The sequence below is a fragment of the Galeopterus variegatus genome, unplaced genomic scaffold, assembly GCF_000696425.1.
Source record: "Galeopterus variegatus unplaced genomic scaffold, G_variegatus-3.0.2 Scaffold5101, whole genome shotgun sequence".
Taxonomy (NCBI): domain Eukaryota; kingdom Metazoa; phylum Chordata; class Mammalia; order Dermoptera; family Cynocephalidae; genus Galeopterus; species Galeopterus variegatus.
Window position 1 is genome coordinate 63,108 of NW_007731212.1, and position 18,138 is coordinate 81,245.

Below are 18,138 nucleotides of genomic sequence, written 5' to 3' on the forward strand. Positions count from 1 at the left end.
GTGCCTTTTTTTTTTTTTTTTTTTTTTTCTGTATGTCCTGGCTAGAACCTCTAGTACAGTGTTTAATAGAAGGGGCTCCCGCCGCGGGTTCGGATCCTATATAGGGATGACCGGTGCGCTCACAGCGCTCACTGGCTGAGCGCAGTGCAGCCGGTCTCAAAAAGGACAAAAAAAAAAGAAAAGAAAAGAACCACCCTGTGCTGATATTTTGAGCTATGAACTTGTTTGTTTCTCTATCAATCTAACTCCCTTTGAATGTTTCTTAAAATTTAAAGTTTTAAAAAATTTCTGGTCCTTGACTCTTCCTTATTTCTTAGTGCTATTATGATTTTATTTTTAAAATACCTCTACATCTCAGTAGAGCATAGTACATAGAACGTAGAATGTAGATCTCTTTCTCTCTCTCTCTGGGAGATCCAGACTGTCATCATGAATTAGAAGCCAATATTACTTTTGTAATAGGAACAAAGAATACAGAAATCTGGGGAGAATGTTTGGTGAATTAGAGGTTGAACTTAATTTACAACTACAGTGGCCTGCTTAGCCAAGAACGTTGTGTTCTCATTGCCCTGGGATATTATTCCATAATCACTGAGTTGAAGTTCTGTTTGTTTTCCAGTTTTGCATTTCTAATGTTTAACACAGGACTAGGCACAGAGGTTCATAATAAATATTGAGCAAATGTTCAGAATTAGAGCATTTTTTTCTTTTTCTTTTTCTTTTTTTTTTTCCTTTTTGTCTTTTTCCGTGTCCGGCAACGGATCTATCATCTCCTCTCTTTGAGTCTTATTTCCTTCAAATCTTAAACTTTTTAAAGATTCATCCTTGACTGTCTAGATTAGGTTATATGCCCTGTTATATGTTCTTTACCACTTATCCTAATTGTAATTTTGCATTTATTATATGGTTGTTTAGTCATCAGTTTCTTTCAACAAATATTTTGGGGCTGTTTTAAATCTTCTGTTCAATTGGATTGTTAGGTTCATTAAGGGAGAGTGAGGACTGGGTCTGTTGTTTCTGTTTCTATTCCCTTGGCCATGTGCTCCTAGCACCTACCATAGTGCTTAGACATAGGAAGTACTCGATAAGTAGTTGTTGAATGAATACATAAAAATGGAGTTAATAATACTGCTTACCTTACAAGGCTTGTGGGCCTTCATGAAATCGTGTATGAAGTGCTTAGCTTAGCTTGCTTGAGACTTGGTCGTAACAGTCTGCTGTGGTCATTAAGAGCAGTTCTTGTGGGATGCAGACAGCCCCCAATTCTGGTTCCCCCACTTACTAGCTCTGTGACCTCACGTAGGTGCTTAATGTCTCTGATTTGCATTTTCTTTATCTGTAAAATGGAAATAATAATAATCATCTTATAGGGCTTTATAAAGATTACATGTGATAATGACAGTGAAGCATTTAGCTTTCACTAATTGCTCAATAGATGGTAGTTATACCATTGTTAATATGTTAATAAATCAGAACAATAATCAAAGGAGTATATAGAAATCATCAGAAAAAATTCACATATGGGGCTGGCCCGTGGCTCACTCGGGAGAGTGTGGTGCTGATAACACCAAGGCCATGGGTTCAGATCCCTATATAGGGATGGCTGGTTAGCTCACTTGGGAGAGTGTGGTGCTGACAACACCAAGTCAAGGGTTAAGATCCCCTTACCGGTCATCTTTTAAAAAAGAAAAAAAAAATTCACATATGTCTAAACACTTCCTCCTCTGACGAGATATTAGTACTGTATTTCCATTATCTCATAATCCTTAGTATGTCTAGTATTTCCTAGTTATGTCTGTGATGGGTCATACCATGTTAGGTGCAGTCATACCTTGTTTTTAAAAGGACTATTGGGAATATAATGATTGTATATTCCTGAATAGTTGAATTATATTAAACTTTTAAACCATATAAATTAAAAAGTACCTTGGAGTGCCCAGTCATCAAATGACAATATTGGAAATCATCCTGGACTTTTAGACCACTGTTTGTTCATGGATAATGTTTGTGTATTTAAGAGACTTTTCTGAATGGTGGTTCACAGTAGTTTTTGCCTGGACTCACGTGTATTCCATATGTGTTAAATGATTTACTAGCCTCTTCTAACAAAGGCATATTGAAATGCAAGTGAAAAAGGCAAGTTAGTACAGGGATAGCTTTTCATTTCTCAAATTTATATATTTAAAAATTTTATTTATAAGGATTTGGTACTTTAAACCTGTTTACAGGAACATAGTCTAAGCCACCATGTCTAACCCTTGTGTCTCATATTTGAATAGTTTTACTTTCATCTTGGCCACATGGTCCTGACTTCAGAGTTTGTTTTATATAGAGATGATCATTTGCATTCATACAAATGTTTGTGGAGAAAGATGCAAAACTTTCCTGTGATTGGTGATGTACCTTTATTATAGGCTCAGCAAAACAGTCCCTCTTCTACAGGATCTGGCAACACAGAGCATTCCTGCAGCTCCCAAAAACAGATCTCCATCCAGCACAGACAAACCCAGGTAGGTCGGTGATTAATAAACAGTAGAGGAGAAGATCTCTGCTTTTAGGAATAAATGCTAATCATATATAAAGTCTATGATTCTTCTCTGTCTTCCCTTTATTTTTCTGACCTTACCTTATTATTTGTGAGTAGTATATTCAGAACTTGCATTATGGGTATTTAAAGTCCTTTGGAAGGTGCTTTAACTTTTTGAGGCTTTTCTTTAACTTTCTTGTGTTTTGTGGCATTAATGCTTATACTGCAGCATGGTGTTGAGGAAAGAGCACATACTTTGAAGGCCTCTGGGCTGGGTTCAAATTCTGGTTCTGCAGCTTACACTTGATCTTTCTGGGCCTCAGTTTTCTTTGGTACAAATCATCTCTAAAAATGTGGTTTATTCTAATGATCTTAGTGTATACAAAAATGCTTATTGGGACAGTGTTTACAGTAGGCTTTCAATCAGCGTTAATTCCCTACTTTATGAAAGTAGTTAATTTATTCTTTGTACCTGCTTACTTATTTGGAAAGACAAAGCTAAACTTCTCTAAGATGTAGTATCCCAACATAACTTTCTCCTTAAACAGTCTTCTGAAACTTTTCAATTTACAAGATGTTGTGAACATTTAAAAATTATATCTGAAAGGAATATTTTTGTCGTGGTTAGTTACCCAATAGTACGCTGGGTTGTCTTGCAGGCTCTATTGGCACTATCTGTGTGGACTTCAAGACAGGGATGGTTGGCAATCTAGGAGAATATCTTAAATCTTCAGAGCTATGAGACCATCTGCAGCAAATTTTAATTTTATTTGAATAACCAGCTTTTGGACAGTTGAACAGATCTAGGTAGTTGAGCACTCCGATAACTTCATCTCTCCCCTCCTGACTGTTCTCTGCTTCCACTAGATGGCATGTTTGTTCTTTAGAGACTTGGGTCATGTCTCCTATGAAGTCCTTTCCTACTCAGTTTCATAAAAATTTCTATATTGACCAATGCACAGTAGTTTGAAAATTTATATATTTAGTTCCAGAATTTACATGTTTTTGAAGTGAAGGTATAGCAGGATAGAAGGAACACAGCTAAGGCTTGAAGAATGGGATGAGGAAAGCAGATTTAATTTCCTGAGTCATGTGATTCCAGGCTATTTGTGTTAGCAAGTGCTTTTATCAGAAAAATAATAAGAAAAATGTGATGATGTGTAATATTTTAAAACTAATCCTAAGTTCTTCCTTTGTCTCTATAGTCTGACCTCACAATAGAAAAAATATCTGCACTAGAAAACAGTAAGAATTCTGACTTAGAGAAGAAGGAGGGAAGAATAGACGATTTATTAAGAGTAAGTATAAAAATATGGTTAGAAATTTTACAAGCACCGACTGTTATGTATATGGATTATGTGCATATCCTAGAAATAATTACGACAGCCAGATAACAAAGTTAAATAATACATATTTGTATATTTTCTTTTAATCTGAGGGAATCTGAATAGGAACCAGGATCATACCTACATTCTAAACACTATCTTTAACTTAGAAATCTTATACTGTAGTGTTTTAATATTTGAATTTATACTAGAGAAATAGATATATGGAGTGTTTTATTTCATCTGGGACTGTGGGAACAAGTATAAAATGTTTTCCCATTCCAGAGAAGTTATTTTAGTAATCTTGAATTTTGAAATATTATTTTCAGCCCATTTTGTATTTTGTACCTCTTATAACCTATTTATCTAAAGCTTTTTGTTCTTACAAAAGAAAATTTTAGGGCCGAGTCCGTGGCACACTCGGGAGAGTGCAGCACTGGGAGCGCAGCAGTGCTCCCGCCACGGGTTCGGATCCTATATAGGGATGGCCAGTGCGATGCACTCACTGGTTGAGTGTGGGGCAGCCGGTCACAAAAAGGACAAAAAAAAAAAAAAAAGAAAGAAAGAAAGAAAAAATTTAAAGTGCCTAGATTGAAATTTAAAAGATACCTCTAGAAAATATACCATAATATTTAAAAATATTTATTGTTTTCATGTTATAAAAATTATACATGCTCTTTATAATAAATTTAGGAATACAGAAAAATATATCACTCATAATTCCTTAACTGGGATAAAACATTTGGCATATTTTCCTTCAGTACTGTTTTTGAGCTGTTTGTAGTATATATACTAAGACCTACATGCATAAATATTACTGATTATAAATAAAATTGGCTAGCTTTTTTATCTTCTCCAGTGACTTAGGAGGTATAGGTTTGATCTTTATTTGTACTAATGTATTTGTTTCTTCAAACTGGCTCATTAGGGCCCTGGAACCTCCTGGGTTACCATGACATAGTAAGGTGGGAATTGGCACCCTTGCTCTGAGTACAATTTTGTTTGAATAAAGGGATCTGTTTAATAATAAAAGTCACTATATTTGTGATTATCTCCCCTCCAAAATTTTTTTTACTTCTGTAATTAATCAAAGTATATTATAAAATAGTATATTTTGATTGCCTCTTGTGTAAGACCTGGAATTTAGCACATAGCTAAAGTCTGGTCTTTATTAGTAAAGTCTGATTATTATTATTAAATTATTGTTTTAATATTTTATATGAGAATAATTTCATAAAGGCAGATTTATGGCCAAATTTGTGTTAATTGGTTACATATTTTGTTAAACTGATTTTAAAGCTATTGTCAGTATTTTTTTCTTCATAGGTTATGTCTTTTTGTTTCATCTCTTGATTGACTAGAATACATTTTTAAGTAATTATCCTTTAGGAGGGATATGTCAGTGTTAACTTTTCTGTGCTGTTTCAGAGCTGAGAATTTCTCTTGCCCTTCCATGTAAAGGACATCACTGTGTGTAAGATTTTTGTGTAAAAATATAAAACACACACACACACCCCTGCAATTTTTCTAGCATTTAATGTTTCAGAGATGTCCATGACCAAAAGAACAAACACCATAATCTGTTAAATTTTGCCAGGTACATCTATATGTGAGCCTCTATATTTTTATTCTGAAAATGTGTGATTATGCCTAATTACTGCTTTTTTTTCCCTTCTGTATTGGTTTCTTCACTGGTTGCTATCTTGGATCTCTGATCTCTACTTTCTATTTTTATTATTTATTTATTTATTTTCCTTTTTGTCTTTTTTACTGACCGGTAACGGGATCGCAACGTTCAGTGCCGCGCCCGCACCGGGGACCGGCAACCGGATCACAACCCTCAGTGTTGCGCCCGCACCACGCTCAGCCAGTGAGCGGGAACCGGTCTCCATATGGGATCCGAACCCTCGGCGGGAGCGCCGCCGTGCTCCCAAGCGGCACACTCTCCAGTGCGCCACCGGGCCAGCCCATCTACTTTCTATTTTTAACACTTTATGTCTCATATGATTGCCTCTTTCTTCTGAATCTCATTAAACATTAACTTTATCTTGCATATATTTTCTATTTACTGCAGCTCATGTGAACTTGGATTCTGTTTTTTATATTTTAAATTTACCTGCTTTCCCCCCTTACTAATATACTTTCTCATCCCATCCTGTATTATATTTATGGTTTTTCTGTTTTGCAGATGTCATGTCTGTTTGAATTTTATAGAGTATTCTAAGGAGGTATCCTAAAAATGTTCTTTTGATTTCTGTAGATGGTCATTTTTATCATTTTCATACTGATGTCCCTTTTTCTTATTAAGCAATATATTCCTTAGGCTTATTTTTATTTGTTTGATTATTCCTTTTCTCCATCTTTGAATGAGGAGAGTGTGAACTAAGTACCTGTCTTGCATTTTTCATTGTTAGCATGTATACTTGCTTGGAGTTGCTCCTATTCCTATTTTTGTTCATTTGGGTGCTGGTTGAATTGCCATCTAAGATTCATAATGAGATAGCTTATGGACATAAAAAGCTCCTAGCCACATTCCAGTATCTAGCAGGTTTCTGTTCAGTGTGGCTCTGCTGAACTGAAAAAAGGTTGTGGGCTCGTCTTCCTCCTTCATTGCCTGACTCTATTAAGATTGAGAAGATGGAGTATGCGAAAAATATGAGTCCTAACTTGGTACTGCTTTTTGGGTTTTAAAAAATGTTTGCTTCTTTTTTCCAGGAAGCAGTATGCTCCCTTTACTCTCACTAAACCCTTCTACTTGATTGTCTTCTGAAGGTGGCAGTCTTTATTTAGATGTAGAACAGTACTAAAGGAGTGGATATATCAAAAAGGAAGACACAGAAGGGTAGCTGCCATTTTTTCAAGTTGATTAGAACTTGTGTTTCTGATCTGGAGGATAGATAGTAGGAAAAGACCATAGGTCTTTTTATCTCCTTTCAGACAGGCATGAGTCATTCATTGAATTTTTCCAGTTTAGTGAGATGTTTGGTTTGGCTGCATTGGGGGCTACTAGCTAGCTGCTACTTTAAACATGAACTCCTAGATATGTGTCAAAAAACACAAAAATTTAGAATTCTTAAAATTTTAAGTAAACTGTCAGGGGTTGGTTGATTTTTACATTTGATTATAGATTTTGAGGGAAACTCACCTTCCAAAAGTAGATTGGATTTCACATAACCATTACATGATCTTTGGCTTGTAAATTCTGTAATATGAATTAGGTAGTCACATTTACCCAAATGTAGTTATACTTTGCCATTGGTAATGTGGTCCATAGGACTTAGTAAGAAAAACTAATAGGAAGAAATTATGTTTAGGGGGAGAGTAGAGACATTTGGAGATGGAAGTTGTTTCACACAGGTTACTTTAAAAATGAAGCTGAAAAGTCTCAAAAATTGAGTGTCCTATAATATCTTCCTTTGTGCTTTTTACTATTTCAGAAATGCTTATATCATTTGACTGAGAAATAACAGATTTTTTAAAAATTCAAGCAAGTTATTATAAAGCAACATTATTTGCCAGAAGAGTAGAGAGCTTTTGTTTAACACAAGAGAATAAATTCAGGAGTTGCAAGTCAAATTTGACCTTGGGTTAGCGGTTCTTTCCTTCTCTGTTATTGTGGGAGGCTTGAATTTTTCAAAGTATTTAGCCCATCCTGTAGACTTCTGACCACAGTTAAGTTAACTGTGTGTTTACATTATGGCATTCTTGAACCAGGACCTTGTCTAGTGTGGGCATGGGTGTGCCTGGCTTCTCTGGTGAGAAACATTTATGTAAATTCATGTTTCTTTTTCTTTCGAAATAACAGTTGAAAAACAAAGAACAAATTGAACATAAAGAACATTATGTGGTTTTTAAAAATACTGTAATTTTTAAATAAGTGCTCAGTCATTGTAACTATTTAAACATTCATTGTAGGTTTTTAAAAATTTTATTTTATATTGTGATAGCTTAGGCTCTGTGATGTAGATTAGCTGTAACTGGTTATTAGGAGGAGCAAAAATATGATCAGTAGAAAAACAAGGCCACTTCTCGTAACATAATTATCATTAGTAAAAGATGGTAAATTATCAAGAGAGAATAAAGGAATGAATTAAATACCTTTTTTAAAGACATTGTTATCCTTACCTCTTTGAACCTTAATTTTGCTTTTGATTTAACAACAAATAGAAGTGATTTTTCTCTCTCCCAAGAAACTGCTTTTCTATTCATTTATTTTCCTCAGAGCTAATTAAAAAATTTTTTCATTAAAGGCCAACTGTGATTTGAGACGGCAGATTGATGAACAGCAAAAGATGCTAGAAAAATACAAGGAACGATTAAATAGATGTGTGACAATGAGCAAGAAACTCCTTATAGAAAAGGTTAGTGAATAATAGTGGGCTGAACTCTATATCCCAAGATGCTCAGTGCTTGTCATTGTGTGGCTCCATATTCCTTACCTGAGATGAAAATATTTAAAAGTAGGGCTTTTAAGGAAAAGATGTCTTATTATTTGACAATTAGAATTCTTCCCTTTCATGGACACTGGACCAAGTACCCAGAGTGATGATTTGGGACATGCTTTCTGGCTGTGCATTTCTTTGAGTGTGGTGATATTTTGTTTTGTTTTATTTTTTATTTTTGGCGGCTAGCCAGTAAGAGGGATTGAACCCTGGGCCTTGGTATTATCAACACCATGTTCTAACCAACCGAGCTAACAGGACAGCCTGAGTGTGATTACATAGGGGAAGTCCTAGTTAAGTTTATTTGGGGTATTACTCTCCAAAATTCTTATATTCATCCTATCAATTGAAGTGAGTATCCTGTTATTATTATAAACACTTAACAATAGTCACATTTCCATTTCAGAGATGGTATTTGGAGTAATTTATGTATATAATGTAATAATTAAGTGCTTTGTGCTTTAAAAAATAAAAGTTGCCATATACCTGTATATGATTATTTTAATTGGCTGACATCTTCTTTATTATAGTGTTTGATTAGTTGCCTAATGGTCATTAGAACCATTTCTTGGAAGTTTTGAGATGGCAGTACTTCCTAATGAAATTATTACAAGATTACAAGCTAGAGGTTTGAGACACACTGGTTGTTACTTTTCCTAACGTCTTTGGAATGCTGTTAAAAAGATGGGGAAACACTGTCTTTCAGTGAAAGTAAAATGAATTGTCTTATCGAGGTCAAAGATACTGGCGAGACCTTTGTTTCATCCTTTGACTCATTGATCAATTTTTTGGAAGGGAAACCACTTTTTTCCATTGTTTACGAGAGTGAGAAACAATAAGGTATACGCTAATACAGAGAATTTACTTAAAGTTTTAGGGCACTTACTGAAGTCAGCATAGATTTAGTCAATTGTATAGAACTCTGAACAGCATAGCTCAAAAAAACAAAACATAATGTCTCTGAGTTCTCATAGGAAAATAGAATTTTCTATTTGTTAGGAATAGTACATGATAAAATTAAGATTTATTTCCAAAAGAATTGAAATTTTAGTACTTCTTTATCAACTGTCTAAATGGGGAATATTTATTGAATATCCAATATACCATGCTGGAATATAAAGAAACAAATGAAAATGCAACCACACATTGGGAGGAAATATTCATATTATCTCAAAGGACTTGTATTCACAATACATAAAGATTCCTATAACTTAATAATAAAAAGATAACCCATTAAAAAAGAGAAAAAGACTGGAACAGACATTTTACAAAAAAAAGGATATATAAAGATATGCAAGTGGCCAACATTTGAAAAGATAGTCATATCATTAGCCATCAGGCATATTCAAGCTAAAACCACAGTGGAATATTACTACATACCCAGTAATGACAGAAGTACAAAGACTGATAATAGTAAATGGTGGAGAGATGTGGGGCAGCCTGATTTCTTGTACTAGTGGGAATGTAAATTGGTACAGCCACCTTGGAAAACTTTGGGGCGATTTCTTATATTAATATTAATTGCTATGACCCAGCAATTCTGCTTCTGGTATTTACCCAAGAAAAATAAAAGCAAATGCCCACAAAAATACTTATACAAGAATATTTATAGCAGTTTTATTCATCGTAGCTCAAAACTAGAAACATCCCAAGTATCTGTGAACAGGTGAATGTATAAACAAATTGTGGTATGTTCATACAATGAAATACTACTCAGCAATGAAAAAGAATACATACATCAACATGCATCAATCTGAGAAACACAACAGTCAGTTCCTGCCCTCAGAGGTTAGTAGTCTACATGAGGGTAGGGGGAATAAGATACATTCACATACCAGGGTACTTTAACATTTGTGTTATCTTTTAATTCTGTTTTTCCACAAACTTTTTGAAGTACTTTTGCATATAAACATTCAGGTGAATAATGCACATATTAAAAAGTTCACTAAAGTAAATTATGGGCAGGGGACTAACTGGGGAAAGCTGCAAGGAAGAGGAAAATATGTTCTAGGGTAGAAAAATGGCAGGTGTAAATTTCCAGTCATTTAAAATACATAGGACATCTTGATACCCTTGGTATCTTGTCTTCAAGTTCTTTATCACAGTGTGTACTTATAATTCCAAATTAATATATTCAATGGTATATCTCTCCCTCTAGGCCATAAATACTAGTTTTTTTCTCATCTTCTGTATTTAGCAGTCTTATGGTCCCTGACATATAATTAGTTTTTAGTAATATATGGTGAATGAATGATGTGCTGAAGAATCAGGAGTGGGGCTGGCTGGTTTGTTTGCTCAGTTGGTTAGAGTAAGGTGTTATAGTACTGAAGTCACGAGTTCAGATCCCATACCAGCCAGTTACCCAAAAAAAAGAAGAATCAGGAATACATAAGGTGTTCTGGAGTAAGAGTTCTGTGGGGAGGTAGACATAATTTTCAATCTCATGGAGGACATTTTTATGTCAGGATCTAGAGTTTGGCAGCAAAGAGCCATGGAAGGTTTGGAGCATCAAACTGGAAGTGTGCGAAGTGGTGTTTTGAGATGAATTGGCAGTGGTTCTCTAAAACAGATTGGATAAAAAAGAAACAGAACATAGGGAAACAGCTTAGGAGTTAGGCATTGATACGATCCAAATATGAGATGCTGAACCTAAAAAAGGAAAGGCATATTTGAGAGACTTTACAAAGGAAGAACCTACAGTTCATTCATTATCCTCTTGTGTCTACTTTGTTGAATAGGAATGGTATGTCATCTAAGGAGTTAATTACTGACTTCTGAAATGGTGTGTAGTTTTTCAACAGTATTTTCCCTGATAATCTTAATTTTTTGAGTTTCTAAGAAGTGTCTTTCTTTATGTAATTAGTGTTGAATTTTTTATTTTTCTCCTAAGTCAAAACAGGAGAAGATGGCATGTAGAGATAAGAGCATGCAAGACCGCTTGAGATTGGGCCACTTTACTACTGTCCGACATGGGGCCTCTTTTACTGAACAATGGACAGATGGTTATGCTTTCCAGAACCTTATCAAGTAAGTGAATTATCATGATTAAATCGAGCATTGAAAAGTTGGTTTGGATTTCTTAAGTTTTCTGTAATTGTAGTCATTAATAATCCTAGTAGTGTCATCATCTTTTTATTTATTATTTTAGTTACTGCGTGTGTAAAGAAATGAAGGTAATGAGGTGAAGTCCTGGAGAAAAAAATGACACGAGTATCAGAAGAATAAAAAATGAGATCTACATTAACGCTTAAGAGAATCAGAATCTCTGAAGCTAAGAAAGAAAAATCTAGAGTTTGACTTGATATCTTTTTAATTATGTAATAGATTTTCATGAGGAGTCTGTTGAGCATTTATTCAGAGTCCATGGAAAAATGAAGTGGGCAAGGACCTAAGGAAGAATTTCCTGAGTTAGGTTTAAATCAAAATAAAGTCACAGAAGAATCTTGTATAACATGTCCCTGAGGCTCTCTAAGGAGACAGTGTCCAGTCATCAGAGATAGTCACTTTCTTGAAGGCAGGAACCAAGCCAGTGGTAAATCCGGTGACTAGTCCCATTGTCTGCAACTTGGGATCTTGGACACTCCTTTTCTTTGTTGTAACTTTTGGTTTGAAACATTTAGGTATATACTCCAAGGAGAGAATTAACATTTAAAATCCTAAAATTCCAGGGCCGGCCCATGGCTCAGTTGGGAGAGTGTGGTGCTGATAACACCAAGGCCTCAGGTTGAGATCCCTATAGGGATGGCCGGTCAGCTCACTTTGGAGAGCATGGTTCTGACAACACCAAGTCAAAGTTTAGATCCCCTTACCGGTCATCTCTTAAAAAAGAAAAGAAAAATCCTAGAATTCCAAGTCTCAGGACTTTTAAAAAATATATCGTTAGGTTGTAGTACTTTTTGGTGTATCTTATTTATTTATTTTGATTTGTTAAATCATTTCCATCTGAGACTGGAGGTGGGGTGGAGGCATCATATTTTTAATCGTGGGCTCTCAAACTCTTCACCTCCAGGTCATGATTATTTGGAAGGTTCCATGGACTCCCCTTTCCTACCTGTTTTTCCTTGCTGAACTAGCTCATTGAGTTTGAAATGGAGTGTGTGGGAGTACTTTACTTGAGTAATAATGAAACATAAATAACGACTTTATGCCTGAAAGAAAATTACAAATATTGGTGCTATATAATACTTTGTTAAAACTAACTTCTGGGTTACATGTTACTAGTCATTATTTTATATGTGAGATGTTAACCTCCAACTTAGTTTGAGTGTTTTTGCTTCACAAATAAACCTCAGATATGTGTATTTTAGTGTAAGAAGAGGCTATTGAATCAAAGAATACCCTGTAAGAAACACACAGAATTGAGTTAGGCCAGGTGCCAGAGGTTCAGAGTAGCATCCACTCTGAGCTTTGAAGCATAGGTAGCAGGTTAGCAAAAGTGAACCAGAGCATTGTTAACAGCAGTTACACAGAAGTATGATACCCTTTTCATAGCACCATGACCAAGATGTGCAAATTGCCCTGGAAGTGACACACTGTCCAGTTTCCAGCTCTGTTAGAATGGGATCAGAAGATAAAACTTATATTCCCATTAGTGGCCAAAGCCACCTAATGCTCAGACTGACTACTGTATGTGATAGTAGCTCCTAACAGCCCTGACAGTGGCTACCCCTCGGATGGCAGTCTTTTTAGACTTTGAATCAAAAAGATAGTGGGTTTGGATAGAGATATAAAATGTAATTAGTTTTTAAAAATTATTAAAATTTTTGCCATGGTAGCAGTATTTTATCTTTTTACTCTATAAGCAGCCTGATGCCCAGAAGGTTCTGGAAATATATCGTCAGGTTGTAGTACTTTTTGGTGTATCTTATTTATTTTGATTTGTTAGATCATTTCCATCTGAAACTGGAGATGCGGTGGAGGCATCGTATTTTTAATCATGGACTCTCAAACTTTTGATCTCTAGGTCGTGATTATTTGGAAGTTTCCATGGACTGCCTTTCCTACCTGTTTTTCCTTGCTGAAATAGCTAGTTGAGTTTGAATTGGAGAGTGTGGGACTACTTATAAAGTCATAGAGTTCAAAATGCCTTTGCTGTAGAACCATCAGATAAGAGAAACTGGGACTACCTACAGGAGATTCCTGACCAGGATTGTTTCCTCTAGGTAGATAGCACTTTTTCTTGGTTTTAAGTCACATAAATGGGAGGATATCTATCCCTTCTCTTGGGAAGCTGTTTCTGATGTCTGTTAATTTTAAGTATTTTATTCCTGAAGTTTTGTTTTAATAAATTAATTCCCTTTCTTACTTTCAGTGCAGAAATTGAAATTCTTAAGTCATGAAAGGCTATATCTGATAACCTCACCAATGACAATTCTGTGCATAAGAAACTCTATGCCATGTAAAGTAATTTGGTGGGTAAGATAGCTGAACACCAGACAGCAGTACTGGGTTTCATGGGAAGAGACAAACTTCAAGACATTTAAAAATGGAATCAAATGATCAAATGTAGCCTCAACAGAATTCTTTGTTCTCACTGTGTTCCCTGGCTCTTTTTAGAGCTATCTTTAATTCCCTAAAACAGAAGATTTACTGTCTAATAGAAAAATCATATCAGATTTATAATAATTTTGGCCAGATTAGTAATTTTTGCTTTCCAAAGTATGTTTGAGACTGTTGAAAAGGTAGCTTATTTTATAGTTCTGAGAAATTAATGTTAAATACTAGTGTTATTCAGTACACTATTTTTGGGCTGGCCTGTGGCTCACTCGGGAGAGTGCGGTGCTGATAACACCAAGGCCCCAGGTTCGGATCCCATATGGGGATGGCCGGTTCTCTCACTGGCTGAGCGTGGTGCTGACAACACCAAGTCAAGGGTTAAGATCCCCTTACCAGTCATCTTTAAAAAAAAAAAAAAATTCAGTACACTATTTTTTATTTAAATGTCTCAAATAGTAGCAAGGCAGTAAAAATTCTCTACAAAGACTTTATTTATATTGAAGTAAACAATATTAAAGTAATGGGATTTGACCTGTGTACGAAATTGTAATCATTTAAGGTAATCAGAGGGAGTAAATTAAACATGACAGCACTGTAATGCTAATCCAGATTTCTGTTGTATAAGGAGTTACATTACTCATTTTAAAGCAGTTTTTGGCGAACCATCTGATTCTCAGTCATATGATCTGTAATGAGACAGTTCATTTTGTTGATTTTATAAACCTCAGATCTCCTTTGGGTAGTCCATACCATTTCAGAGTTCCTAGTATATACAGAATACAGTTGACCTTTGAACAACGTGGGGGTTATGGGTGCTAACCCCTGTGCAGTCAAAAATCCTGGTATAGGGCCGGCCCGGTGGCGCACTGATATGGTGCGCCGCTTGGGAAGCACGGTGGCGCTCCCGCCGGGGGTTCGGATCCCACATACAGACTGGTTCCCGCTCGCTGGCTGGGCGAGGCGCGGGAGCAACGCTGAGGGCTGGGATCCGGTTGCCGGTCCCGGTCCGGTACGGGGGCGACACTGAGGGTTGGGATTCGTTGCCGGACACGGAAAAAAACAAAAAAAAAAAAAAAAAAAAAAAAAAATCCTGGTATAACTTTTGACTCCCCCAAAACTTAAATACTTAACTACTACTTATGTATTTCATGTACTTTCCCCTGGGTCTAGGCAATGCCCCACTGTGTACCCTGAGTCCCCCAGGGTGGTGGTAGGGTGGGGCAAGGAGGTCGGATACTGAACTGTTTAGTTATATATGTCATGATTGCATGGCATTCATGACATACCTAGCCAAAAATTTTCCCATATATTTATTGAAAAAAATCCATGTGGGGCCGGCCCGGTGGCGCACTGCTACAGTGCGCCGCTTGGGAAGCGTGGTGACGCTCCCGCCGAAGGTTCGGATCCCACATACAGACCGGTTCCCGCTCACTGGCTGAGCGAGGGATGGTTTAAAGCGGCAGAAATTTATTCTCTCCCAGTTCAGGAGGCCAGAAATCTGAAATCAAGGTGTGTCAGGGCCGTGCTCCCTCAAGCCTCCAGGGAAGAAGATCCTTCTTTGCCTCTTCCTGCAGTCCGGTAGCCCAAGGTGTTCCTTGGCTTGTGGCAGGATAACTTCAGTCTCTGCCTCTAGCTTCAGTTGGTGTTCTCCTATGTGTCTCTGTGTCTCCTCTCCTCTTCTTATAAAGATATCAGTCATATTGGATTAAGAGCCTACCCTATTCCAGTATGACCTCGTGTTAAATAATTACATCTTCAATGACCCTATTTCCAAATAAGGTCTTATGAGGTACTGAGGGTTAGGACTTTAACATATCTTTGGCGGGACACAAATCCACCCATAACAGTGCCTAAGACTGAGTATCTTGTTTTCTTTTGCAGGCAATGGCTTTTTAAATAGAGTTGTTTAGATGTAAGTGATATAGATTGGGTCATCAATACTTCTATAAAAAATAGAAGAAGTAGTCTCTTTCCATGGGTGATAAAGGGCAAGCACTCTCTAAAATTGATGCTATGCAAGAAATTTTTAAGGATCAGCTGTATGAAAGGCACTGTCATGAGTGCTGGGGGATTAAAGGGTTGGTAAGACATGCTTCCTGTCTTAAGAAAAGTTACAGTTTATTGACACAATCAGAACTGTGTATTTCCAAAATAAACCTAATGAAGTACCGCTGACAGACTCTCTTTAGATGACTTTTATTCTTTGGTATAAATATTAAATAGTCTTAAGAACATCAAGAATTGATACAGGAATCTTTATAATATATAACATTGATCTTTGATACAACAGCTTGCATGTCTAAGCAAACTCTCTCATTCTCAGAATGTACAGTTTAAGATTTCTCCAAAGGTGTTTTAGAATCTGTATTCCCTGGGTTTTTGGTTTATATATATGATGGCTGTGGGCTCCTTTCTTGGTAAATCTGAAGCGATTAAGATACATGAATTCTCCCTGAAAATTATAGAAAATCAGTTTTATGTTTAATAAAAGTGATTGCTGAAGTCTCAATCTTGCAAAGCACAGTTAGTCTTCAAGGGCAAAATGTGGCAGTCCACTAGGCCACTAAAGTTTATAGTTTGAACTATATATTGTGTGTTTGTCTGCAGGGAGTTTAGAGTGCCTTGCACTCATGGCCCCTGAAAGGGTAGGAGTGAGCTAAAGGTATTTAACCATTTTTTTAAAATTGGGAAGCTCATGTTCAGATAAGGTAAATGTTTTCCTCAAGGACATTCATTGAGTCAGAGGAAGATTATAGTTTTACCTAAGTAGTCTGTGTTTCAACCCAGAATTCTTTCAAGCCATGAATTATTTACACAGTAGGCCACCCACATCCATGGGTTCAACCATCCACAGATTCAACCAACTGTGGATTGAAAATGTAGTTCGGCCAGTGATGGTTGTGTCTGTACTGAATATGTAGAGGCTTTTTTTCTTGTCATTATTCCTTAAACAATACAGTGTTAACAACTATTTACATAACATTTACATCGTATTATGTATTATAAGTAATCTAGATATGATTTAAAGTATATAGGAGGATGTGCGTAGTTTATATGCAAATACTATGGCATTTATATAAGGGACTCGAGCATCCTGGGTTTTTGTATCTTTGAGGAGTCCTGGAACCAGGCCCCCACAGATATCAATGCAGGTAACAAGTTATTTGTGTTGGTTCCGTAGTTGTGTTAACAACTTTTTTGACCTCCTTCCTCAGTGCTACGTCTTTTATATCTTTAGGCAACAGGAAAGAATAAATTCACAGAGGGAAGAGATAGAAAGACAACGGAAAATGTTAGCAAAAAGAAAACCTCCTGCCATGGGCCAGGCCCCTCCAGCAACCAATGAGCAGAAACAGCGGAAAAGCAAGACCAATGGAGCTGAAAATGAAACGTATGTTCTTTATTGATGTGAACTGTGAGACACCACACCCTCCCCACAAATACAAATGTCCTTTTGATTGCAACTGGAAACATTTATAAATTACAGAGATCCCTAGGGTTAAATTTTCTTTTTAGATACATTAATGGATTTGCTCAACTCATATAAAAGCCATATAAAATTAGCTTATTTTCTTAGTACTGTTCTTTAGAGAGTTTCAAATGAGAGGGAGAGGTAATGTCACTTAACTTGACATCGTGATTTTTGGCCACTCGTGTAACAAATACGATGTCATTTTATTCAAATGATATTATTGCTTACGTGTAGCTCCAGGTTATGGTACATTGGTATCATCTTATGGGGATTGCCTGGCTACTATTTCAGACTAAAGAATGCTTTTTACTGATGAAAAGAGCACTCAGTTAACAGCCACAAACTTAGGAATAAGCCAAGAAAAAAGTAGGTGTTATTTTAGGAAAAGGACATTTTCCCAGTAAGCCAAATCTTGACCTCACTAGAATTTTTTCCTCTTCTGGGAACCTAAGGAAAACATCAATATATTAAATTGCAGTGCAGTGTTTTTTTCTGTTCATCGACAGTTATTACCTAGCTACCATGTATAGGAGAGGTAGGCAATTCTGGGCACATATGCCTTCTTTCTCCATTCTTTTCTTCTTTTTTTGCTAATTGAAAGTAAATTTCATGTCCAAAGATAGCCACAAATAAAAGGTATAATATATAACTTATTGACTAATATGTCTTTTGTCTTTTTTATGTTTTTATATCAGTTCTCAGAAACATATTAACCCATAATCCACTTCAAGTATAATAATACTTGTATTACACCATTGTTAAAAGTCCATGACATGCCAGAATGCGTCTTTTTTCATTTCACTGAGAAAGATGGCTTAACTCCAATCCTTACCCCGTATATACCTGATGTGTTGGGAAGTCTTTTCTTTGACATTC

At 36.2% G+C, this 18,138-nt stretch overlaps 1 protein-coding gene across 3 annotated transcripts in view; it reads left to right on the top strand.

Annotated features, from left to right (window-relative positions):
* Positions 1 to 18,138, top strand: part of TLK2 (tousled-like kinase 2) — a 96,518-nt gene that overhangs the window by 38,626 nt on the left and 39,754 nt on the right. For all 3 annotated transcript variants that reach the window (XM_008588912.1, XM_008588914.1, XM_008588911.1), the window contains 5 exons: positions 2,415 to 2,510; positions 3,733 to 3,825; positions 8,103 to 8,213; positions 11,185 to 11,321; positions 17,029 to 17,181. In XM_008588912.1, coding sequence (XP_008587134.1) covers positions 2,415 to 2,510; positions 3,733 to 3,825; positions 8,103 to 8,213; positions 11,185 to 11,321; positions 17,029 to 17,181 — 590 coding nt within the window. The remainder of the gene's footprint in view (positions 1 to 2,414; positions 2,511 to 3,732; positions 3,826 to 8,102; positions 8,214 to 11,184; positions 11,322 to 17,028; positions 17,182 to 18,138) is intronic.